Source organism: Oryx dammah, unplaced genomic scaffold (genome assembly GCF_014754425.2).
Source record: "Oryx dammah isolate SB20612 unplaced genomic scaffold, SCBI_Odam_1.1 HiC_scaffold_27, whole genome shotgun sequence".
In the NCBI taxonomy this organism is placed as follows: domain Eukaryota; kingdom Metazoa; phylum Chordata; class Mammalia; order Artiodactyla; family Bovidae; genus Oryx; species Oryx dammah.
This window is the reverse complement of record NW_024070211.1, coordinates 9,111,433-9,129,065: the sequence shown is the minus strand read 5'-3', so window position 1 is coordinate 9,129,065 and position 17,633 is coordinate 9,111,433. Positions and strand designations below refer to the sequence as shown.

General features: G+C 50.2%; 1 protein-coding gene across 4 annotated transcripts; it reads right to left on the bottom strand.

Annotated features, from left to right (window-relative positions):
* Positions 1-116: 116 nt before the first annotated feature.
* CATSPER4 (cation channel sperm associated 4) lies at positions 117-17,633 on the bottom strand. Of its 4 annotated transcripts, XM_040229629.1 has the most exons (13): positions 17,543-17,633; positions 17,332-17,442; positions 16,831-17,205; positions 16,631-16,702; positions 16,004-16,147; positions 12,991-13,092; positions 4,857-4,954; positions 4,568-4,688; positions 4,220-4,353; positions 2,772-2,943; positions 1,797-2,008; positions 1,315-1,480; positions 117-579 (listed from the first exon to the last, which is right to left on the bottom strand). In XM_040229629.1, the coding sequence occupies exons 3-13, from the start codon at positions 16,900-16,902 to the stop codon at positions 532-534; spliced, it is 1,341 nt and encodes a 446-aa protein (XP_040085563.1). In that variant the 5' UTR covers positions 16,903-17,205; positions 17,332-17,442; positions 17,543-17,633; the 3' UTR covers positions 117-531. The 4 variants fall into 4 exon arrangements, with proteins under 4 accessions (XP_040085563.1, XP_040085562.1, XP_040085564.1 ...); XM_040229628.1 differs by having other exon boundaries at positions 117-1,480; XM_040229632.1 differs by lacking the exon at positions 117-579 and having other exon boundaries at positions 1,393-1,480; positions 1,788-2,008.

Here is a 17,633-nt window from a genome sequence, read left to right as displayed (position 1 = left end):
TCTCCCATTAGACTGGAAGCTCGGGGGGACAGTCAGTTACTCCCCCGTCCGGCGAAAGAGGCTTTTGAGGGGGCAAGGCTGCCCCCAAAGGTTTGGAGGTCTACCAGTCAGACACATTGATCCCAACACAAAACTTTATTGTTGATACACGATACCTGGCCCCACCGGCCTCATCTTTCTCCTCTTGGTACTTGGGCCCACTTAGACCCCATGTAGTTCTGGTCTAGCAGGGGACCAGGGATGCCCATCCTGAGGGCAAATCCTGGCTGCCTTGGCCAGCAGCCCCTTGTGGGCTCATCCTTGCTGTAAGACTCCCACTCTCATCTACCATCCTTCTCCATCCGTGCTCCTCTGGACCTGGGGCTCACAGGCCCAAGTCCTAGAGACACCACCCCCTTCCATCCCCAGGCATCTGCCCGGGTGTAAAGCGGAGGATGGGCTCAGGTCAGGATGTGCCACACCATGCCAGCGATGCAGGAAGACGCAGCAGCTGGGTGTGTGTTCATGTCCATTGGCTCCTGTACTGCCCTCTCAGCGGCTGGCCTTTTGTTTGTTAACATTTGTGTTGGATTCCTGAACCTGCAAACCAAGAGGGCTTCTTGTCAATCCGCCACCCCTGACATGGCAGACACCCCCTTAGTCCCCTCCTCCAGCTCAACAGCGGCTCATCCAGGCTTCCCAGGGAAGTCCTTCCCATCTAACTCTTAGTCTCCTCTCTGACTGTGGAGCTCTCCTCTCAGGCCATAGACGCCCACAAGGCTCCCAGGTCAGATGGGATGGGAAGCAGAGAAGGAAATGAAGTGTGTGGGAATGTGCTTTGTTCTATGGGGCTTCCCAGGTGGTGCCAGGGGCAAAGAACCCGCCTGCCAATGCAGGGGACGTGGGTTCGATCCCTGGTTCAGGAAGATCCCCTGGAAGGGGGCATGGCCTTTTTCTCCCTAGAATTTTCCTCCCTCAGGAGGCTGCTCCTCTTACACACCTGACAGGACCTGGGGGGTCCTATGCCCCACCTGGTGGACCTAAGCATCTGCCACTAAGCAGGAACGGAGCCACTCAAGTCCCCTTAAGAGGAAGCTTGAGGGCGCTGAAGGCCAAGATGGCTCAGTGTGCGGAGCCCTACAGGAGGGGCAGGGCCTCCCAGAAAAGCTGGACTCTAACCAGATGGGCAGTGACTGCTGGGGTGCCTGGGAGTCTAGGGGGGCGGGCCAGACCTTGTAAAAGTCAGAAACCTTGACCAAGGGGGTGGTGGCTGGGCTGGGTGAGGTGGTGGGGTGGGCACTGATTGGGTAGGAGAGGGAAGCTGAGAAGCTGCACCTTTTTCCTGTTGACGAGCGCGGTGATCAAGTCTTGCTCACGAGTCATCTCACGGATGTCCACAGAGGACCTGCTCTCCAAGGACATGTTCCACGACAAGTGCCTCTGCATCAGCTCCTCCTCCTGCTCCTGGTTGAAGCGGATGGAGCGGACCTCGTCCACTATCCTGAAGGTGGAAGGGTGAGTGCATTCCGAGGGAAGGGGTTGGGGGGCAGCCCTTCCATCTCTTTCCTAGGGTCCAGCCCCATGCACCCTCCCCACCTTGACTCTGATAAAGACCCAGGCCAAGGCTCAAGGCCCTTTGTGAGATTATGAGATGTATATCCTGCACAGACAGGCTGGGAGGGAGCCTGAGCAAGTCATTTAACCGCTCTGGGTCCCAGGGTCCCCAATATCAATAAGGGCATGAGGCCAGAAGAATCTGAGGGTCCACAGAGCCCTGACTCATGAGACTCTGGGGTTACCCCCAGTACCCGCCCTACGTGTTGAGCTCATCGCGGATCTCCTTGTATCGCATCAGGTTCTCCTGTATCGCCTCGAGCACCAGGCAAAAGTTGTCGCATGTTCTTTCCGAGAGGTTTGTCAGGGGCCCCCCCATAAATGGCTCTTGGGGGACGCCAGACATCTCCGAACGGGCGACTGCACAGTGCACCAGCGGCAGCTTGTTATTCCCATTTCCCTTCTTGTTGTCTACCTGGGGAAGGGAGAATGGAGTGGGAAGGATAGCTTAGCTGGCACCCCCTCTCCTGGCGCCTTCCTGCTTGACTTCAGGGGAGACGAGTCTCAGGACGCCAGGGTTCTCATGCCCCTCATTTCAGCTCCAACCAGTCTTAGCCTCCCTCCTTTACTGTGGGAGCTCAACTTGAAATGCAGAAGTCTGTCCCTCACCTCTGAAAATTCTCACCCCTTTTCACAACTTAGTGCTTCCGCTACCTCCTGATAAATCCTACCCAGCAAACTTCTGAAACCCTAACTGCTCTCAGGCCACAGGCCACAGCCCTCAGCACTTTACACAATACTCCCCACATTTCGGAAGCTCTACCCCCGGATGAGTAATACTATAGCTAATGTTCATCGAGTTCTTACTATGTGTCAAGTACTGTTCATTGACCCATGAAATCCTCATAAGAGCCCTATGAAGTAAACAGAATTATTATCACTTCCATTTTTTAGAAGAAGAAATTGAGGTTTAGATTGGTTTAAATGCCCTAAGGTCACCCAGCTGCTCACTTTCAAGTTGTCACAAAGAAAGATATCAAGGAACTCCACACGCTCAGAAGCCCCAGTTGGTGAATTGGCATTCAAAGTGGGGATTGCTGCTTTCAGGCCTCAGGCTTGGCTTTCTTTAGGCCCTCAAGTGTGTGAGCACACACACATACACACACACACACACTCTCTCTCAAGTTAGCACTCATACACTGCCCCCTTCCCCCCTCTGCCCTCCCTATCTCACTCACCTCACTGAAGGCTATTTGATGCTGCTGCCCCTGTTCTGCCTTCATCATTTGCTCCAGATTGGTGGTCACCACGACGACCAACAGGTTGATGCCAATGAAGGCACCGATGGTGATGAAGGTGGCAAAGTAGATGGCGCCCCCAATCTCCACTCCGTACGCCCCTGTCTCCATCCTGGAGATGGCAGTCAGGGGCCCTATCACCTCCCTGGCCCTTTGGGCCTCAGTTTCTCCTCATCTACGAGACGGAGAAATTATCTCAAAGCCTACTGGGACTTCTGCCGCCTCACTGCTGCTGTGCAGATCTAAGGCCCAACTCCTGATTGTCCCCACAGCTGCTCCTGAATGAGCACCCGCTGCTCTGCCAGACAGTGGGCCGCCCTCAAGCCAGCCCTGCAAGGTGAGCATTCATACACCAGCATTATCAAATTTAATCTAGTGGCTGTACTTTTATCATGTCATTCTTATTATAACTCAGGTTTGTTATAGAAAAATCAGAGGGAAAATATATAGGAAAAAAATCCCACCACTGTTAATACCTATTGCAAACTTCCCATAAAACATTTTCCCAAATAATAGCTTTCACTCTCTTGCTACACATGTGTGTGTGTGCGTGCACACAATGTCAGTCTCTACTGATCCTCAGAGCAACCCATGACATGGCTACATGTTGTATTATGATCTCCAGTTGGCACATGAGGAAACTGAGGCTCAGAAGGTTGCATGGCTAGAACAGTGGGGCAAAGACTCAAAAGCCCAGGCCACCTTCATTTCACATTCCATGACTTGTCCACTGCCTATAACGTAATGGGTAATGAGGGTAGAAGCCCCTTTACCAACTGGGCTTCTACTCTCACACGAGGAAGATAAAAGGAAATCAGTCAGTGGGACACAGCCCCTGAAATGGCCTGGAACAAGTAGGATTTGGGCTAAATGGAAAGAGGTAAAGAACAGAACCCAGGTAGCCCTCTGCGGCCAAACATGACCTTGGACAGTGGGTCTCAAAATGAATAAAATGAGATCTTACGTTCCCAGGAGTCAAGGCAGTCTGGTGGGCTCCCGTGTGGACAGGGAGCTGCCTTGGGACCCTAGGTGCAACCACAGACCTGCTGCCTGGCCCAAGGCCAAGCTGCCCAACTGCTGAGCATGAAGGGAGACTGCAGTCCATGAACAAGACTCCAGGGGAACTTTGAATACATGGAGTTTCATAGGGACAAGGCTTCAAGTAGATTACAAAGCTAGAGGCCCCAGCCCCAGGAGTCTGCTTTTCTCCAGTTTAAAGCCCCAGGCACCACGCCCGCTTCCTGCCACCCTCACCCCAAGTCCTGGAGCCCCACTCCCACCTGAGACCCCTTCTCCCTCCTCAGGTGGTTTCTTTGCCCCCGGATGCCCCAGCCCCTCCCCGCCTAGCTCGGCTGGACTGGGGGCCCGGAAGCCCCACGGGCACTCACTGAAAGTCGCTGTAGATGTCCACCCAGCCATCCTGGGTGATGCAGATGAAGAGGGTATACAGGGCAACCTGCATGTTCTGGAAATGCATGGGCACGAACACACCAAAGAGAGTGATCCCAAACACGGAGAATACCTGCCGGAGAGATGGGAGACCCACCCCGGACTTCACCCACAGGCCTGGGACACAGGGCATGCAAAGGAGCTGCCAGGGGAGTCACAGGGAGGCAGGCCTCTCCTCCTCTCATCTCCAAAGCCGCCTCCTCTCCGCTCCAGACACCCCGTATCCCCAGTGACCCAGGGACCTGTTCAGGAAAGGGGGGCAGCTGGGGGCAGGGGAGGGCGCTGACCAGCATGAAGAAGAGGATGAGGACCATGATGTTGGCCATGTCAGGCACCGACTGCAGGATGACGCGAATGATCCGGGCCAGGGGCTCCACCGCCATGCACACGTGCAGCAGACAAAGTGCCCTGCGGCAGAGCCTCTCAGGGGTGCCCCTCGGCCCTTCCCAGACCCCTCCTCCTCACCATCGCCCCACCTGCCCAGAAAGGCAGAGCTGATGCCCACCTGCAACAATCCCCTCCCCTCTCTCCCGGGATCCAGACGGGTCCCTTCTTCGCTCCGAGTCCCCAGCTTACCTGAGGGTGTAGGTGATAGCCACGGCACTGAGTTCATTAACGAAAAACCCCAGGAGCAAGATAAAGATGATAAGGAAGTTGAGGATGTTCCAGCCGTCCTGGGGGGGGGTGGGCCAGCCCCAGCAGGGTCTGTCAGGCCCAGCCCATGGGTTCATCCTGGGTCTGCCCTCCCCACAGCCTCAGGATGGGGGACTCCCAGTGCTCTCGGAACAGGGCCAGTCACGTGCCACCCACTGCGGTCCTGCTGTCGCCCCCCATGCATGCCACCAAACACCCACGCACTTGCTGTCTCATACACGTGTCCACCGCCAAGTGCAGTGTCTGAACACACAATCGAGTCCCTCGTATACACCAGGTCCTAAGCTGAGCGCCCACCTTGGCTGGTGTGCTGTTGACAAAGGCCTTGCCCTGCAGTTAGGTGACCTGAGAGCGTTTGGAGGCTCCAGCTTTGTGGGACACACACTACAGTTAATAAAACAAAAATAAATGAAAACACTAAGGAACAGGGCTTCAAGAGCCACTTCAGAGGTGAACTAACTCTTACCGTAGAAGAAAGGCACAGTTGGCAAGCTCCACGTCCAACGTGGCACAAACTCCTTTAGAGTACGGACGGAGGAAGAAAGCTCACATGTATGACAAATTCAAGCACAACCGCTACGAGGGAATTTTTCTCTAATAAACAGCCTGCATTTTCCTTTGACCAGTGATCCCAATTCTAGAAATCCATCCCACACAAACTCTGGTACAACTACAAAATGACCTTTGTAGAAGGCTGAAAATAACTAAAGTGTCCAGGATTATAATAGAACACTGGCTGGCTCAAGTACACGTTCATTCAATGGAGTACAGAACAATGAGAAAGGTCTCCCATACAGCAGCATTTATACTATGTTACTGTACGGAAAGGGAGGACTAAAAATATATACATATTTGCTTATGATTGCAAAATAAACACTAGGAGGATAAACAAGAGATTATAAATAACAAAGATTATCTGAAGAGGGTGGGGGAAGGGAACAGGGATGAAGGGACAGAGTAGAAACAAGAATTTTGTATGCTCCTTTCAGTACAGTTTTGCCCAATATGTAGCTGCATTAAATATTCAAAATGAAAATTATTTTTTTTCCTTTTTGAAAAAATATTTGGCTGCAACAGGTCTTCATTCCAGTATGTGGGATCTAGTTTCCTGACCAGGGATTGAACCTGGGTTTCCTGCATTGGGAGCATGGAGTCTTAGCCACTGGACCACCAGGGAAGTTCCAAAGAGAAAACTACTTTATTCTGAAAAAATTACTTTAATGGGAAAAAAGTTCTTAAGTTTATTGGGCAATCCAGTAAACACAAGACTTCCTGGTATGTCGCATTCAGAGTGTTGGTGCCTAAACATACACCAGGAGACACAAGGCTGCGTGTCTACAGATCCATCCCTGTATCCATTCAATATTAAGCTCCTACTCTATGCCAGTCCATTCTGAAGGAGATCAGCCCTGGGATTTCTTTGGAAGGAATGATGCTAAAGCTGAAACTCCAGTACTTTGGCCACCTCATGCGAAGAGTTGACTCATTGGAAAAAGACTCTGATGCTGGGAGGGATTGGGGGCAGGAGGAAAAGGGGACGACAGAGGATGAGATGGCTGGATGGCATCGGACTCGATGAACGTGAGTCTGAGTGAACTCCGGGAGATGGTGGACAGGGAGGCCTGGCGTGCTGCGATTCATTGGGTCGCAAAGAGTTGGACACGACTGAGCAACTGAACTGAACTGAACTCTATGCCACACCTCAAATCAGATCCTGAAGATACAGGATTTCTGCCCTGCTGAGCTCATAGGCTATTTTGAGGGAGGTGGTCAGACAGTACATTTTAACTCCTGGTGAGAGACTCCAGGAGTTGGTAATGGACAGGGAGGCCTGGTGTGCTGCAGTTCATGGGGTCACAAAGAGTCGGACAAAGAGTCGGACACGACTGAGTGACTGAACTGAACTGAACTGAGAGGTGAGTACACAGTGTTAGGGAGACAGGGCAACAACTAACCTAGCTTAGGAGAAACAGGAAGACTTCCTGGAAGAGAAGACATCTGAATGAGTCTTAAACTGTTGGTAGGAGAAAAGCAAGTGAGTAAGTGGTATGGAGCTTTCATACTAGATGTCAGCATGGACAAAGGCATGAAAGTGAGCAACAGCAGTGTCTGTATATATATGTATGTGTGTGTGTGCACACGTTTAAGTGTGTCTTTAGGAATGTCACTACAAGCAGCTTGATGTAGCTGGAACACGCAAGGGTGAGGTGAGGAGTGATAAGGCTGCAAAAGCAGACAGAAGCCATTTCATGGAAAGCCTTAAGCACAGTTGAGACAGGCTGGGACCTAGCACTCTGCTGCAGAGCTGTACTGCTTGCCCCTGGACATACCTCTACTGGAGCAACAAAATACAAAGAAACTGTATGGGACTAAAAATAACTAAGTGCATGTGCAGATGGGACAAATTCGGGATAAAAGATACAAAAAGACCAAAAAAATTCAACTGCCACTTCTAAACAGCCAGGAGCAAAAACAGGATGTTGGGAACAAAATCAGGGTGTTGCCCATGCGCCCCGGAGAAGGCAGTGGCACCCCACTCCAGTACTCTCGCCTGGGAAATCCCATGGGCGGAGGAACCTGGTAGGCTGCAGTCCATGGGGTCGCTAAGAGTAATGACTGAGTAACTTCACTTTCATGCATTGGAGAAGGAAATGGCAACCCACTCCAGTGTTCTTGCCTGGAGAATTCCAGGGACAGGGGAGCCTGGTGGGCTGCTGTCTATGGGGTCACACAGAGTCGGACACGACTGAAGTGACTTAGCAGCAGCACATGCCCCCTGCACACAACACTACCTAAGGGATGGGCAAATCACCTAAGACACCCCTCCAGTCTGATTCCAGACACACCCCTACCCCCACCCCATGTAAAGGAACAACCTTGCCTCATAGGTCAGGGATTAAGGGAACAAAACAATCTGTTACTTGTTCTCCTTCCCCTCTACTGCAGCAGGGGCCCTAAAAAGCCTTGCCTGAATCTCTTGTCTGGCCTCTAGTCAGTTTCTGTTGATTGGAGAAGGCCGAGAACCCTGGTCGGTATCACAATGAGGCATTTAGGCCTGATCCTATAAACAACTGGGAGCCACTGGAATGTTTAAGGGTACTCTGTCTTGGGCTTTGGGGAAACTATTTTGATGGCAGGTGGGGTACACTGGAAGCCAGTGTCTTGGAAGCCATAGCAACACCCTGGTGAGAGAAGACAAGACAGGAACTAGAATGGGGTTACCAGAGCTGCAGAGGTGGCAAGAAAATTGAGAAACTCTTAGGTGGTAAAATAATAATTAATAGAGTGGGGAGGTAAGAAGGAGCCAGGAGCCACATGAGCACTGTAGAAAATGGGGCATTGGGGGCAAAACTTTGGGGATCCCCATGAGGCTGGGTAATATTTGAGATGTTGACTTGCAGATTTTCCTCCCTCCCCTGCCTTCTCCCTTTCCATCCACCCATTCAGGGCGGAGTAGTCCTTGTACACTGGGATCAGGAGAGGGGCCTGCGGGTGGGGAAGAAGACAGCAGAGCGTCTCTGACAAGCCCTGGCTTTTGGCACTGGGAGGCTGGCCCCAGATAAGGGTTAGGGCTTGGGACATTCATTTTCAGCCATTAGTTCTGGAGGGCGGTTTTGCCTTCCAGAGGACATTTGGCACTGTCTGGAGATACCCTTGATTGTCACAGCTAGGAAGATGTTTATGGCATCTAATGAGTAGAGGCCAAGAATGCTGCTAAACATTCTACAATGCACAGTACAGTCCCCTCCCAATGAAGAATTATCTGGGCCAATTATGTCAACAGTGCCAAGGCTAAGAAATCTTGTCCTTGAGGAGATATGCAGAGTGGCTGGGAGGAACACAAAATTTGCTCCCATTCTCTTGTGCTAATGAAACGCTAGAGTTTAGCCTTGGAAGTGCAGGCCCTCCTAACTGCTGCTGCAAATGAGACAGGCTGGAACCTGGGACCCTTTGCTGCAATGCTTGCACCTGGACAAACTTCCTCAAGCAAGAAAATACAAACAAACTGTAAGAGACTAAAAATAACTGCCTGCAAGAGCAGTTGGGGCAAATTACGGACAACGAGATACAAAAAGACCACAACAGCCCAAATGCCGCTTCTGAAGAGCATGGAGCAAAAGCAGGGGGTTGAGAGCAAACGCAAGGGGTCAAAAGCAGTACTTGCACCTGCCTCCTGCACACACCACCACCAAAAGGGCAGGCAAACCACCCCAACCACCTCCAGTCTGACCCCTGGTCACACCACTACCCTCACCTCATACAAGGAATCAGGGAGAGATGAGCAAAGGAAACTGTTACTTGTTCTCACTCCCCACTCCAAGGCCGGACACGGGGGCCATGATGGGCCACCCCTCCTCTCCTTCCCGACGGCGGTGGGGGGGGGGTGGGGGGGTGGCCGGTGGGGCTGGGGGGCCCGGGGGGTGTCCCTAACGGAAGGAGCCTCCCAGATCCTGGGGACCAATGACAGCACACTTCACCAGCTAAAGCCACCCCACCCCAGCCACAAAGAAGGACCGGTCAGCCTGCGACGCGTCAGCCTGGCGACCTATCCAAACCCCCGTCCATCTAGCCTGACCATATAAAAACCATCCCCAACACAGTCAGGGGCGCGGACTTCCTTTACCTGCCTCTTTTGGGTCCAGGAACCCGCCCGGGAGCGCTTCGCCATTAAAAAGCCTGTTAGACACTCTTTTGGTGTCCTGGTCTTTTAACTAACACCCACTGCTCCTGCAGAGGCCCCATCAAAGCCCTGCCTGAATTTATCTAGCCTCTGAACAATTTCTATGGGCAACAAAAGAAATCTCAGGACTACTTTCACATAAGAAATGCTCTCTCTTAGGGAACAAATATCTGCCTGTATCCTGAAGAGTGGTACATTGAAATATTCATAAAATCATGGTACCTATTCTCCCCTCAAGCTGGTTTTAGAAAAGACAGAGGAACCGGAGATCAAATTGCCAACATCCGCTGGATCATGGAAAAAGCAAGAGAGTTCCAGAAAAACATCTATTTCTGCTTTATTGACTATGCCAAAGCCTTTGACTGTGTGGATCACAATAAACTGGAAAATTCTGAAAGAGATGGGAATACCAGACCACCTGACCTGTCTCTTGAGAAATTTGTATGCAGGTCAGGAAGCAACAGTTAGAACTGGACATGGAACAACAGACTGGTTCCAAACAGGAAAAGGAGTACGTCAAGGCTGTATATTGTCATCCTGCTTATTTAACTTCTATGCAGAGTACATCATGAGAAACACTGGGCTGGAAGAAACACAAGCTGGAATCAAGATTGCCGGGAGAAATATCAATAACCTCAGATATGCAGATGATACCACCCTTATGGCAGAAGGTGAAGAGGAACTAAAAAGCCTCTTGATGAAAGTGAAAGAGGAGAGTGAAAAAGTTGGCTTAAAGCTCAACATTCAGAAAACGAAGATCATGGCATCTGGTCCCATCACTCCATGGGAAATAGATGGGGAAACAGTGGAAACAGTGTCAGACTTTATTTTGGGGGGCTCCAAAATCACTGCAGATGGTGACTGCAGCTATGAAATTAAAAGACACTTACTCCTTGGAAGAAAAGTTATGACCAACCTAGATAGCATATTCAAAAGCAGAGACATTACTTTGCTGACTAAGGTCCGTCTAGTCAAGGCTATGGTTTTTCCAGTGGTCATGTATGGATGTGAGAGTTGGACTGTGAAGAAGGCTGAGCACCAAAGAATTGATGCTTTTGAACTGTGGTGTTGGAGAAGACGAGAGTCCCTTGGACTGCAAGGAGATCCAACCAGTCCATTCTGAAGGAGATCAACCCTGGGATTTCCTTGGAAGGAATGATGCTAAAGCTGAAACTCCAGTACTTTGGCCACCTCATGTGAAGAGTTGACTCATTGGAAAAGACTTTGATGCTGGGAGGGATTGGGGGCAGGAGGAGAAGGGGATGACCGAGGATGAGATAGCTGGATGGCATCACTAACTCGACAGACGTGAATCTGAGTGAACTCCGGGAGATGGTGATGGACAGGGAGGCCTGGTGTGCTGCGATTCATGGGGTCGCAAAGAGTTGGACACGACTGAGCGATTGAACTGAACTGAACTGATTCTCCCCTCCACCATGGACACAAATAAATATGCACCATCCTATTCTATTTTCTGTTAATAAACATCCTCCCAAGTGTTGTTCTCACAAAGCAGGCTTTAAGACATCCATACTTTAGAAATATTGTTCTAGGTTCTATATTCTGTGCTTTATGAAGTGACACTTCTAAGCCCTGGAAAGCTTATAATTCTAATTGGTTGTCCTGATAATGGTATTTAAATGATGCTTCCTTTTTAAGAAGGTATAAAGATTTGATGGGTAATTTTTTTAAAGCCTCTTCTTGCACATGCCCAAAGACAGATAAATCTCTTGACTCCAGAAATCCTTTAACTCTAGAAGTCCTATTTAAACAAACAATTTGAGTCTTTGTTTCATTTTATATAATGTTAAGATCTGTTCCTACCCAGATATCTTTTTGATACTCTCCCAAATAGGAGTCGGCAAACTATAGCTCAAGGCCAAATCTGACCAGCAGTCTTTTTTTTAAGACCCATGGGCTTAGAATGATTTTTATATTTTTAAATGGTTTGGAGGAAAGCAAAAGGAAAATAACATTTCGTGACATGTAAAATTTAAAGTTCAACGGTCAGTATACACAAATAAAATTTATCTGGAACATAGCCATGCTCATTTGTCTATATACTGTCTATGGCTGCTTTGTGCTTTTACAGCAGAGATGAGTGTTTGCAACAGAGACTATATGGCCCACAAAAAGAATATTTACCTGGTCCTTGAGAAAATTAGCTTATTCTTATCTCGTGGCTCAGACGGTAAAGCCTCTGCCTACAATGCAGGAGACCCCGGTTCGATCCCTGAGTTGGGAAGGTCCTCTGGAGAAGGAAATGGCAATCCACTCCAGTACTCTTGCCTGGAAAATCCCATGGATGGAGGAGCGTGGTAGGCTACAGTCCATGGGGTCGCAAAGAGTTGGACACTTCACTTTTGAGAGCAACTTTACTTTTGAGAAAATTATAGGGAAACCTCCCTGCAATGCAATTGGATGGCCAAAAGGGGGCGCTCTCATGCAGTACCACTAGATTACTAGTCGATTACACGAATTATCAATTACAGACTCAGAATAATCACCAACTGGGAAAGAATCATCAATTATAGGCCCCACAGGAAAAGAGATACATAGCATCTCCTGCAAGAAATCTAATATTCCAGCAACTCAGCTAATAAGACCATTTCACCCTGCAACTCTCACTTTTCTCCAGCAGGTTTTTGTTCAAATCAGCCTCTCCTAACTGCCTCCTTTTTCTCCATAAAATAACGTTTCTCTCCATTTTTGGACTTGCTGTGGCTTTTGCTATAGCTTGCTAGTCCTGAATTGCAAATCCTCTTCTATTCCCAAATAAACCTCCCCCCTTTTGTTTTGCTGGTAAAATAATTGACTTAATTATCTTTAAGGTCAACACTCTTTACAGAAAATCTCTGCTGACCCCTCTGCTCTTGAACCCTGTAAATTAAGGGGTGTGTGTGTGCGCTAAGTTACTGCAGTTGTGTCTGACTCTGCAACGCTACGGACTGTAGCCTACCAGGCTCCTCTGTCCATGGGATTTTTCAGGCAAGAATCCTGGAGTGGGTGGCCATGCCCTTCTCTAGGGGATCTTTCTAACCCAGGGGTAAATTAAGGTGGACACTCTCAATTGCATTTCTCTGATAAGGAAATCAAGGTTTTCCCAAGAGCACAGAACTAGGGAAAGCTGGATCAGGAACGGGGACCCAGGAAGGCTGCACTTCCAGTACAAATTACTTTCTGCCACATCACAGACGTCTCAGAAGTCGGTCTTTCTTTCTTCATGCATGCGGATGAACATACACATGCACACACACACACACACACACACACACTCCTCAGGTTTCAGAGCCAGGTGTACAGTGGTGGGGACAGGATGGGATGCCAACCCTAAGGAGGAGTAGAGGTGATGGCAGGGAGGGCCCAGGATCTCACCTTCCAGAAAATCCAGAAACCATTTAACCAGCCGAGAAGAAGTTCACAGATAAGGGTGGTCAGCACAATGTCATCTATGGTAGAGAACAACTCATAGTGTTTCTACATGGAAGACAAAGAAAAAGAAGGGCAGAAAGGTCAGCGGAGTGGGGCCTTGGCAAGACCAGGGACAGAGGATGTCAGTAGGGAAGGGGAGGCCCAGATTCTTATTGCTATTCAGCCTCAGCATCTTTGTAGCGCCCTTTAGAGTAACCCTTGCACATACATGCCAGGCACCATTCTTAAGACCACAAACTTATTTCATGTTACCATAACCATCATCCTGCAAAGTAGGTTTTATTCCCATCTTGCACTTGAGGAAACAGAGAAGTGCCCAAGGTCAAACAGTTAGTGATAAAGATTGTTGTCTGACTACAAACCTTTGTCCATAAACTCTAGAGTAGGAAAAGGGAGGTGGAGAAAGGCAGAACAGACTCCAGGATCGGGAGGAAAAGCCCTGGCCCTTGAGATGGAGGACACCAAGTCCCATCCTTGCTTCTTTGGTTGTCTCCACCACTCTGGCTGCACTAGCTCCCAAATCCCCAGGCTTGGCTTGACCAAACTCCTGAGTAGCCCCCTACTCATGGGTCCAAGACATGTTCCTGGGGTGAATGGATTGATGGATGGATGACTCCATGATTCTGAATTCTGTTTAAAAACAACTCACTTTCATGCCATCTCCTGTTAAGCTGTGACACTGCTGTTGTTTGTGACATGAACAGCCCCCAGCCCCCTGCCTCCACTTTGCCAGACAAAAGTCACCTGACTCCCCCTTTTCTTTACCTCTGTGGCCCACAGACTCAGGGCTTCACGCCTCCTGCTCCCCACACCTTGCCACCAGCTCCATCCACCAGCCAGTGTGAGGCTGGACAGAGTTTCTTCTTTTCCTCTGTGCCATGCAGCACAGCATGTGGGGTCTTACTTCCCTGATCAGGGACTGAACCCATTGCCCCTGCAGTGGAAGCGTGGAGTCTTAACCACTGGACCATCAGGGAACTCCCTGGGTAGAGCTTAAGTTCAGATGGGAGCTGAAGTTTATGGGCTCCCAGCCTGTTCCAAATTCCCAAAGGGCAACATGGGCCAGAGGTGTCTACCTAAAGCGAGGAAAGGCTTTTTCCTTCCCTTCATCTTTCCCTTCAGCTTTACCCCACTGGCCACGGGTGGCATTAGCCTCTCCTTTCTATTTATTGAGAGAGCTTCCTGAACAGTTGCCCTGCCTTCTCCAAGTCATGAGCATCTGTGGTTAAATCAGAGTTGCATTCTTAACCACAAACCTTCCAAGACTCACTATGGCCTGCAGGGTGAGGTACAAAACCAGTCTGGCATTCACAGGTCTCTAGGATCTGAGCTTCACACCACATATCCTCTATCAGGCTTTTTTTAGCATTTTTGACTTGGACTCAAGGAAATATATATTTTACTCCATAATGGTTTCTCTCCCTCTGGCTCCTCCCCTCCCTCTCTCTTCCCCACCACAGTTGCTACTTCATTCTTTTTCATTTTGTTTGATTCTACATCAAAAGCTACCTGAATTCTGAATTGTTTTCATGATCCATTGATGAGTTTTGATCTGCCCTCCAGTCACTCTTTCTGCAAACCCTGGCAAGTGGGTTTCTGCCTCCATCACATCAGAGTTAGCTCCTGTCAAGGTCACAAGGGCAAGATCCAAGGGGTGTTTCAGAGTCCTTTTCTGGCCTCGTGTCCTAGCCACATCTGATGCTGCGCTTGCTCCCTTGGATCCTCTCCCGGGGATCCTCTCACTCCGCTGGCTGCTCCTCCTTACTACCCTTTTGCATCTCCTCTTCTATTTTCTGCCCTGTACTTAGAGGCTCTTCTCAGAGAGCTTTGTCTTGGTCCCCTTCTCACTTGGTACACTCTCCCAGGCAACCTCATCCATTCCTTGAGCTTCGGCAACCAGCTCCCTGGATGCCAGTCACTCTCACATTGCCATACTTTAAACCCTGGCTTGCCTGGATAAACATCAAGGTCCTACTGTATAGCACAGGGGACTATAGTAATATCCTATGACAAACCATAATGGAAAAGAATATAAAAAAGAATATATATATGCATACATAACTGAATCACTGCTGTACAGCAGAAATTAACACAACACTGTAAATCAACAATACTTCAATTTAAAAAAAAAGTAAAAAATAAACAAATAAACCTTGGCTTGCAGTTCATGGGGTCGCAAAGAGTCAGACACGACTGAGCAACTGAACTGAACTTCCAAAGACAGCCTCCTTAATATAACTTGAAGATGCTGTGTGATCTGGCTGTTGACAGCCTCTCTGAACTTACCAGTCACCACATAGGAACATTTTAAAAACACTGGCTTTCAAGAGGACAATTTGCTTATGTGGTGGACTCCTTGTAAGAAATTAAAACCTCAAGGGTAAGACTCAAGTCATAGTGGACTTCACCAGAACTCACTTCCATGCTGTTTCTTCTGCCCAAAACATTCTTCTCCACCTCTTTCTGCCTGGCCAACAGCTACTCATTCTTTATTCTCCACTTACATGCCCCTTTCTCCAGGAAGCCTCCTGACCCCAAGATTAGGTCCAACTCCTCCTTCAAGCCTCCACACACTCTCTGACACCCAGGCACTTGCAATAACATGTTTGTCGTGTCTGTCATCTTCATACCTGGGACAGAGCCCAGTATCTGGTGCAGAGTGATTATCGCTCAGTGATTATTGATTCAAATGGGATACCCTTCCCCACAAGACACCCATTGGCCTGCCTCTGCTCACACTATTTTTCTCCTGTCCTTCCTCTGCAAATCCAATGCATTTCTCAAAGCTGGGGCCCCTCCACCACGAAGTCTTCCTTGATCTCAGTGCTGAAAGGCCCTTGAAAAGCATCCAACCCAACCGTCATGAAAAGATGAGGAGTCTGAGGCCCAAGGAGGGAGGTGCCTTTCCTCGGCCCCTGTGAGATGAGTGAGATCAGGGGTCAGGCTGGAGTCCCACCTGGTCAAGCGTGGAGTTGGTGCGGAGAGCAATGGTGATGGCGTTGACCACCAGCAGCACGGCCAGCAGCACCTTGGAGGCTGGGTGTCGGAGAAGCTGCTTGACATACATGCGCGTGATGAACTCCTGCATGTCCCAGGCATCCTGGGAGAGGATGGGGGACCTTCCTTCAGGCAGGTGTCACCATAGGAGACCTCTGCCTGCAAGTTTGCTCTCAGTGAATAGGAACACATGGGGGCCACTTTTTGGGGGGAGAAGTTGCCTGAGAGGGGATCATGGAATCAGGGGCATCAGCGTAGAGGTCACTACTTAAATAGTCACTAAAAGTGGGCCACTCTTGGAGGTGGTCTTTGTTGGGGTCATTGCAAGGGAGACTCTTTTGGGGGTCTCTGCTGGGGAGTGGCTTTCATTATAGAGGGCTCCTGTGAGGGTCACAGCCAGGAGGTTACTAACATATCATGGTTGGGGAGCAGGTCACTGCAGGGATCCCTACTGGGACGTTTAGAAGCAGAAGGGGCAGTTATCCTGAGGGCCTGTGGCCCCATGGATACCGCAGCAGAGGGGTCACCGTGAGGGTGAGGATGGCTGCAAGCCCCCGACAGGCTGCACGCCCAGCCTCAGCCTTACCTTTCTGCTGGTGATGTCTCGGCGGTTGATGAGCACTTGCTCCTCTCGCCGGTAGGGCTCTTGAGCAGCTCTCTGCAAGGGTGAGGAGGGGGCCCATCAGGGTAGCCCGTGCCCCTCCAGACCCAGTGCAGTCCTCTCATGCCCCACCTCACCCCGGGGATGCCCAGCTTGGGCAGTACAGCCAGGCAGGGGCCGCCTACCAAGCGGTTCAAAGGTTTGATGTATGTGGTGTCGGTCCACTGCTGCCACCAGCTCCTTTGGTTATCTGCCATATTTCTCAGTCTCCCCCCTCACTCCTCAAAGAGAAGTCACTCCAAGCGAGCCTGCCCGCCCCTCGTGGTGATATCACAGAGGCCTCTGTGACCCCCACTCCAGCTGTCGCATTCCAAGGAACTCCTGTAGCAAGAGAAGCTCCTCCCACTGACTCCCGTGGGTGTGCCACAGAGGAGGCCGAGCACACGGGGGAGGTCACAAGGCGGAGGCTGGTGAGAGCAGGTCAAGTATCTTGTGCAGCCTGGATGGAGACAGAGGGGCAGGTCCCTGCTCTGTGTCCAGGAGCTGGAGGTGAGACCCAGCTAAGGAAAGAGAAGAGAAAGGTGTTTCATTCTGGGGTCCTCCTCCGAGCAGACTTCATCCTGCATCCCTGTCCACCGGCTACCCCATCCCACCACCCCAGTCTCCAGGGCTGCCCTCCTGCCCACCTTTCCATGGGAGGTATGTTTCCCCATCTGTAGAGGAAAAGGTTGGTCTCTGTTTCTCCCCTGTTCCCCCCTGGAGACGGGGCAGGACAACACCATCAGGTCTCTGAAGGGCTGGGGAGAGATGGCCGTTAAGCAGAAGCCGCCACCATCCTGGTAGGGATGGGGCTTCAGCTAGAGACCCCGCAGGTGGGCTGTGCAATGGGCTACTTACCAAGAGCATTCACCCCCATGTGACAGCTTTTCATCCCTGTCCCCTCCCAGAAGCAGATTCCAGATTCTAACACAGAAGTCAAAGGCAAATA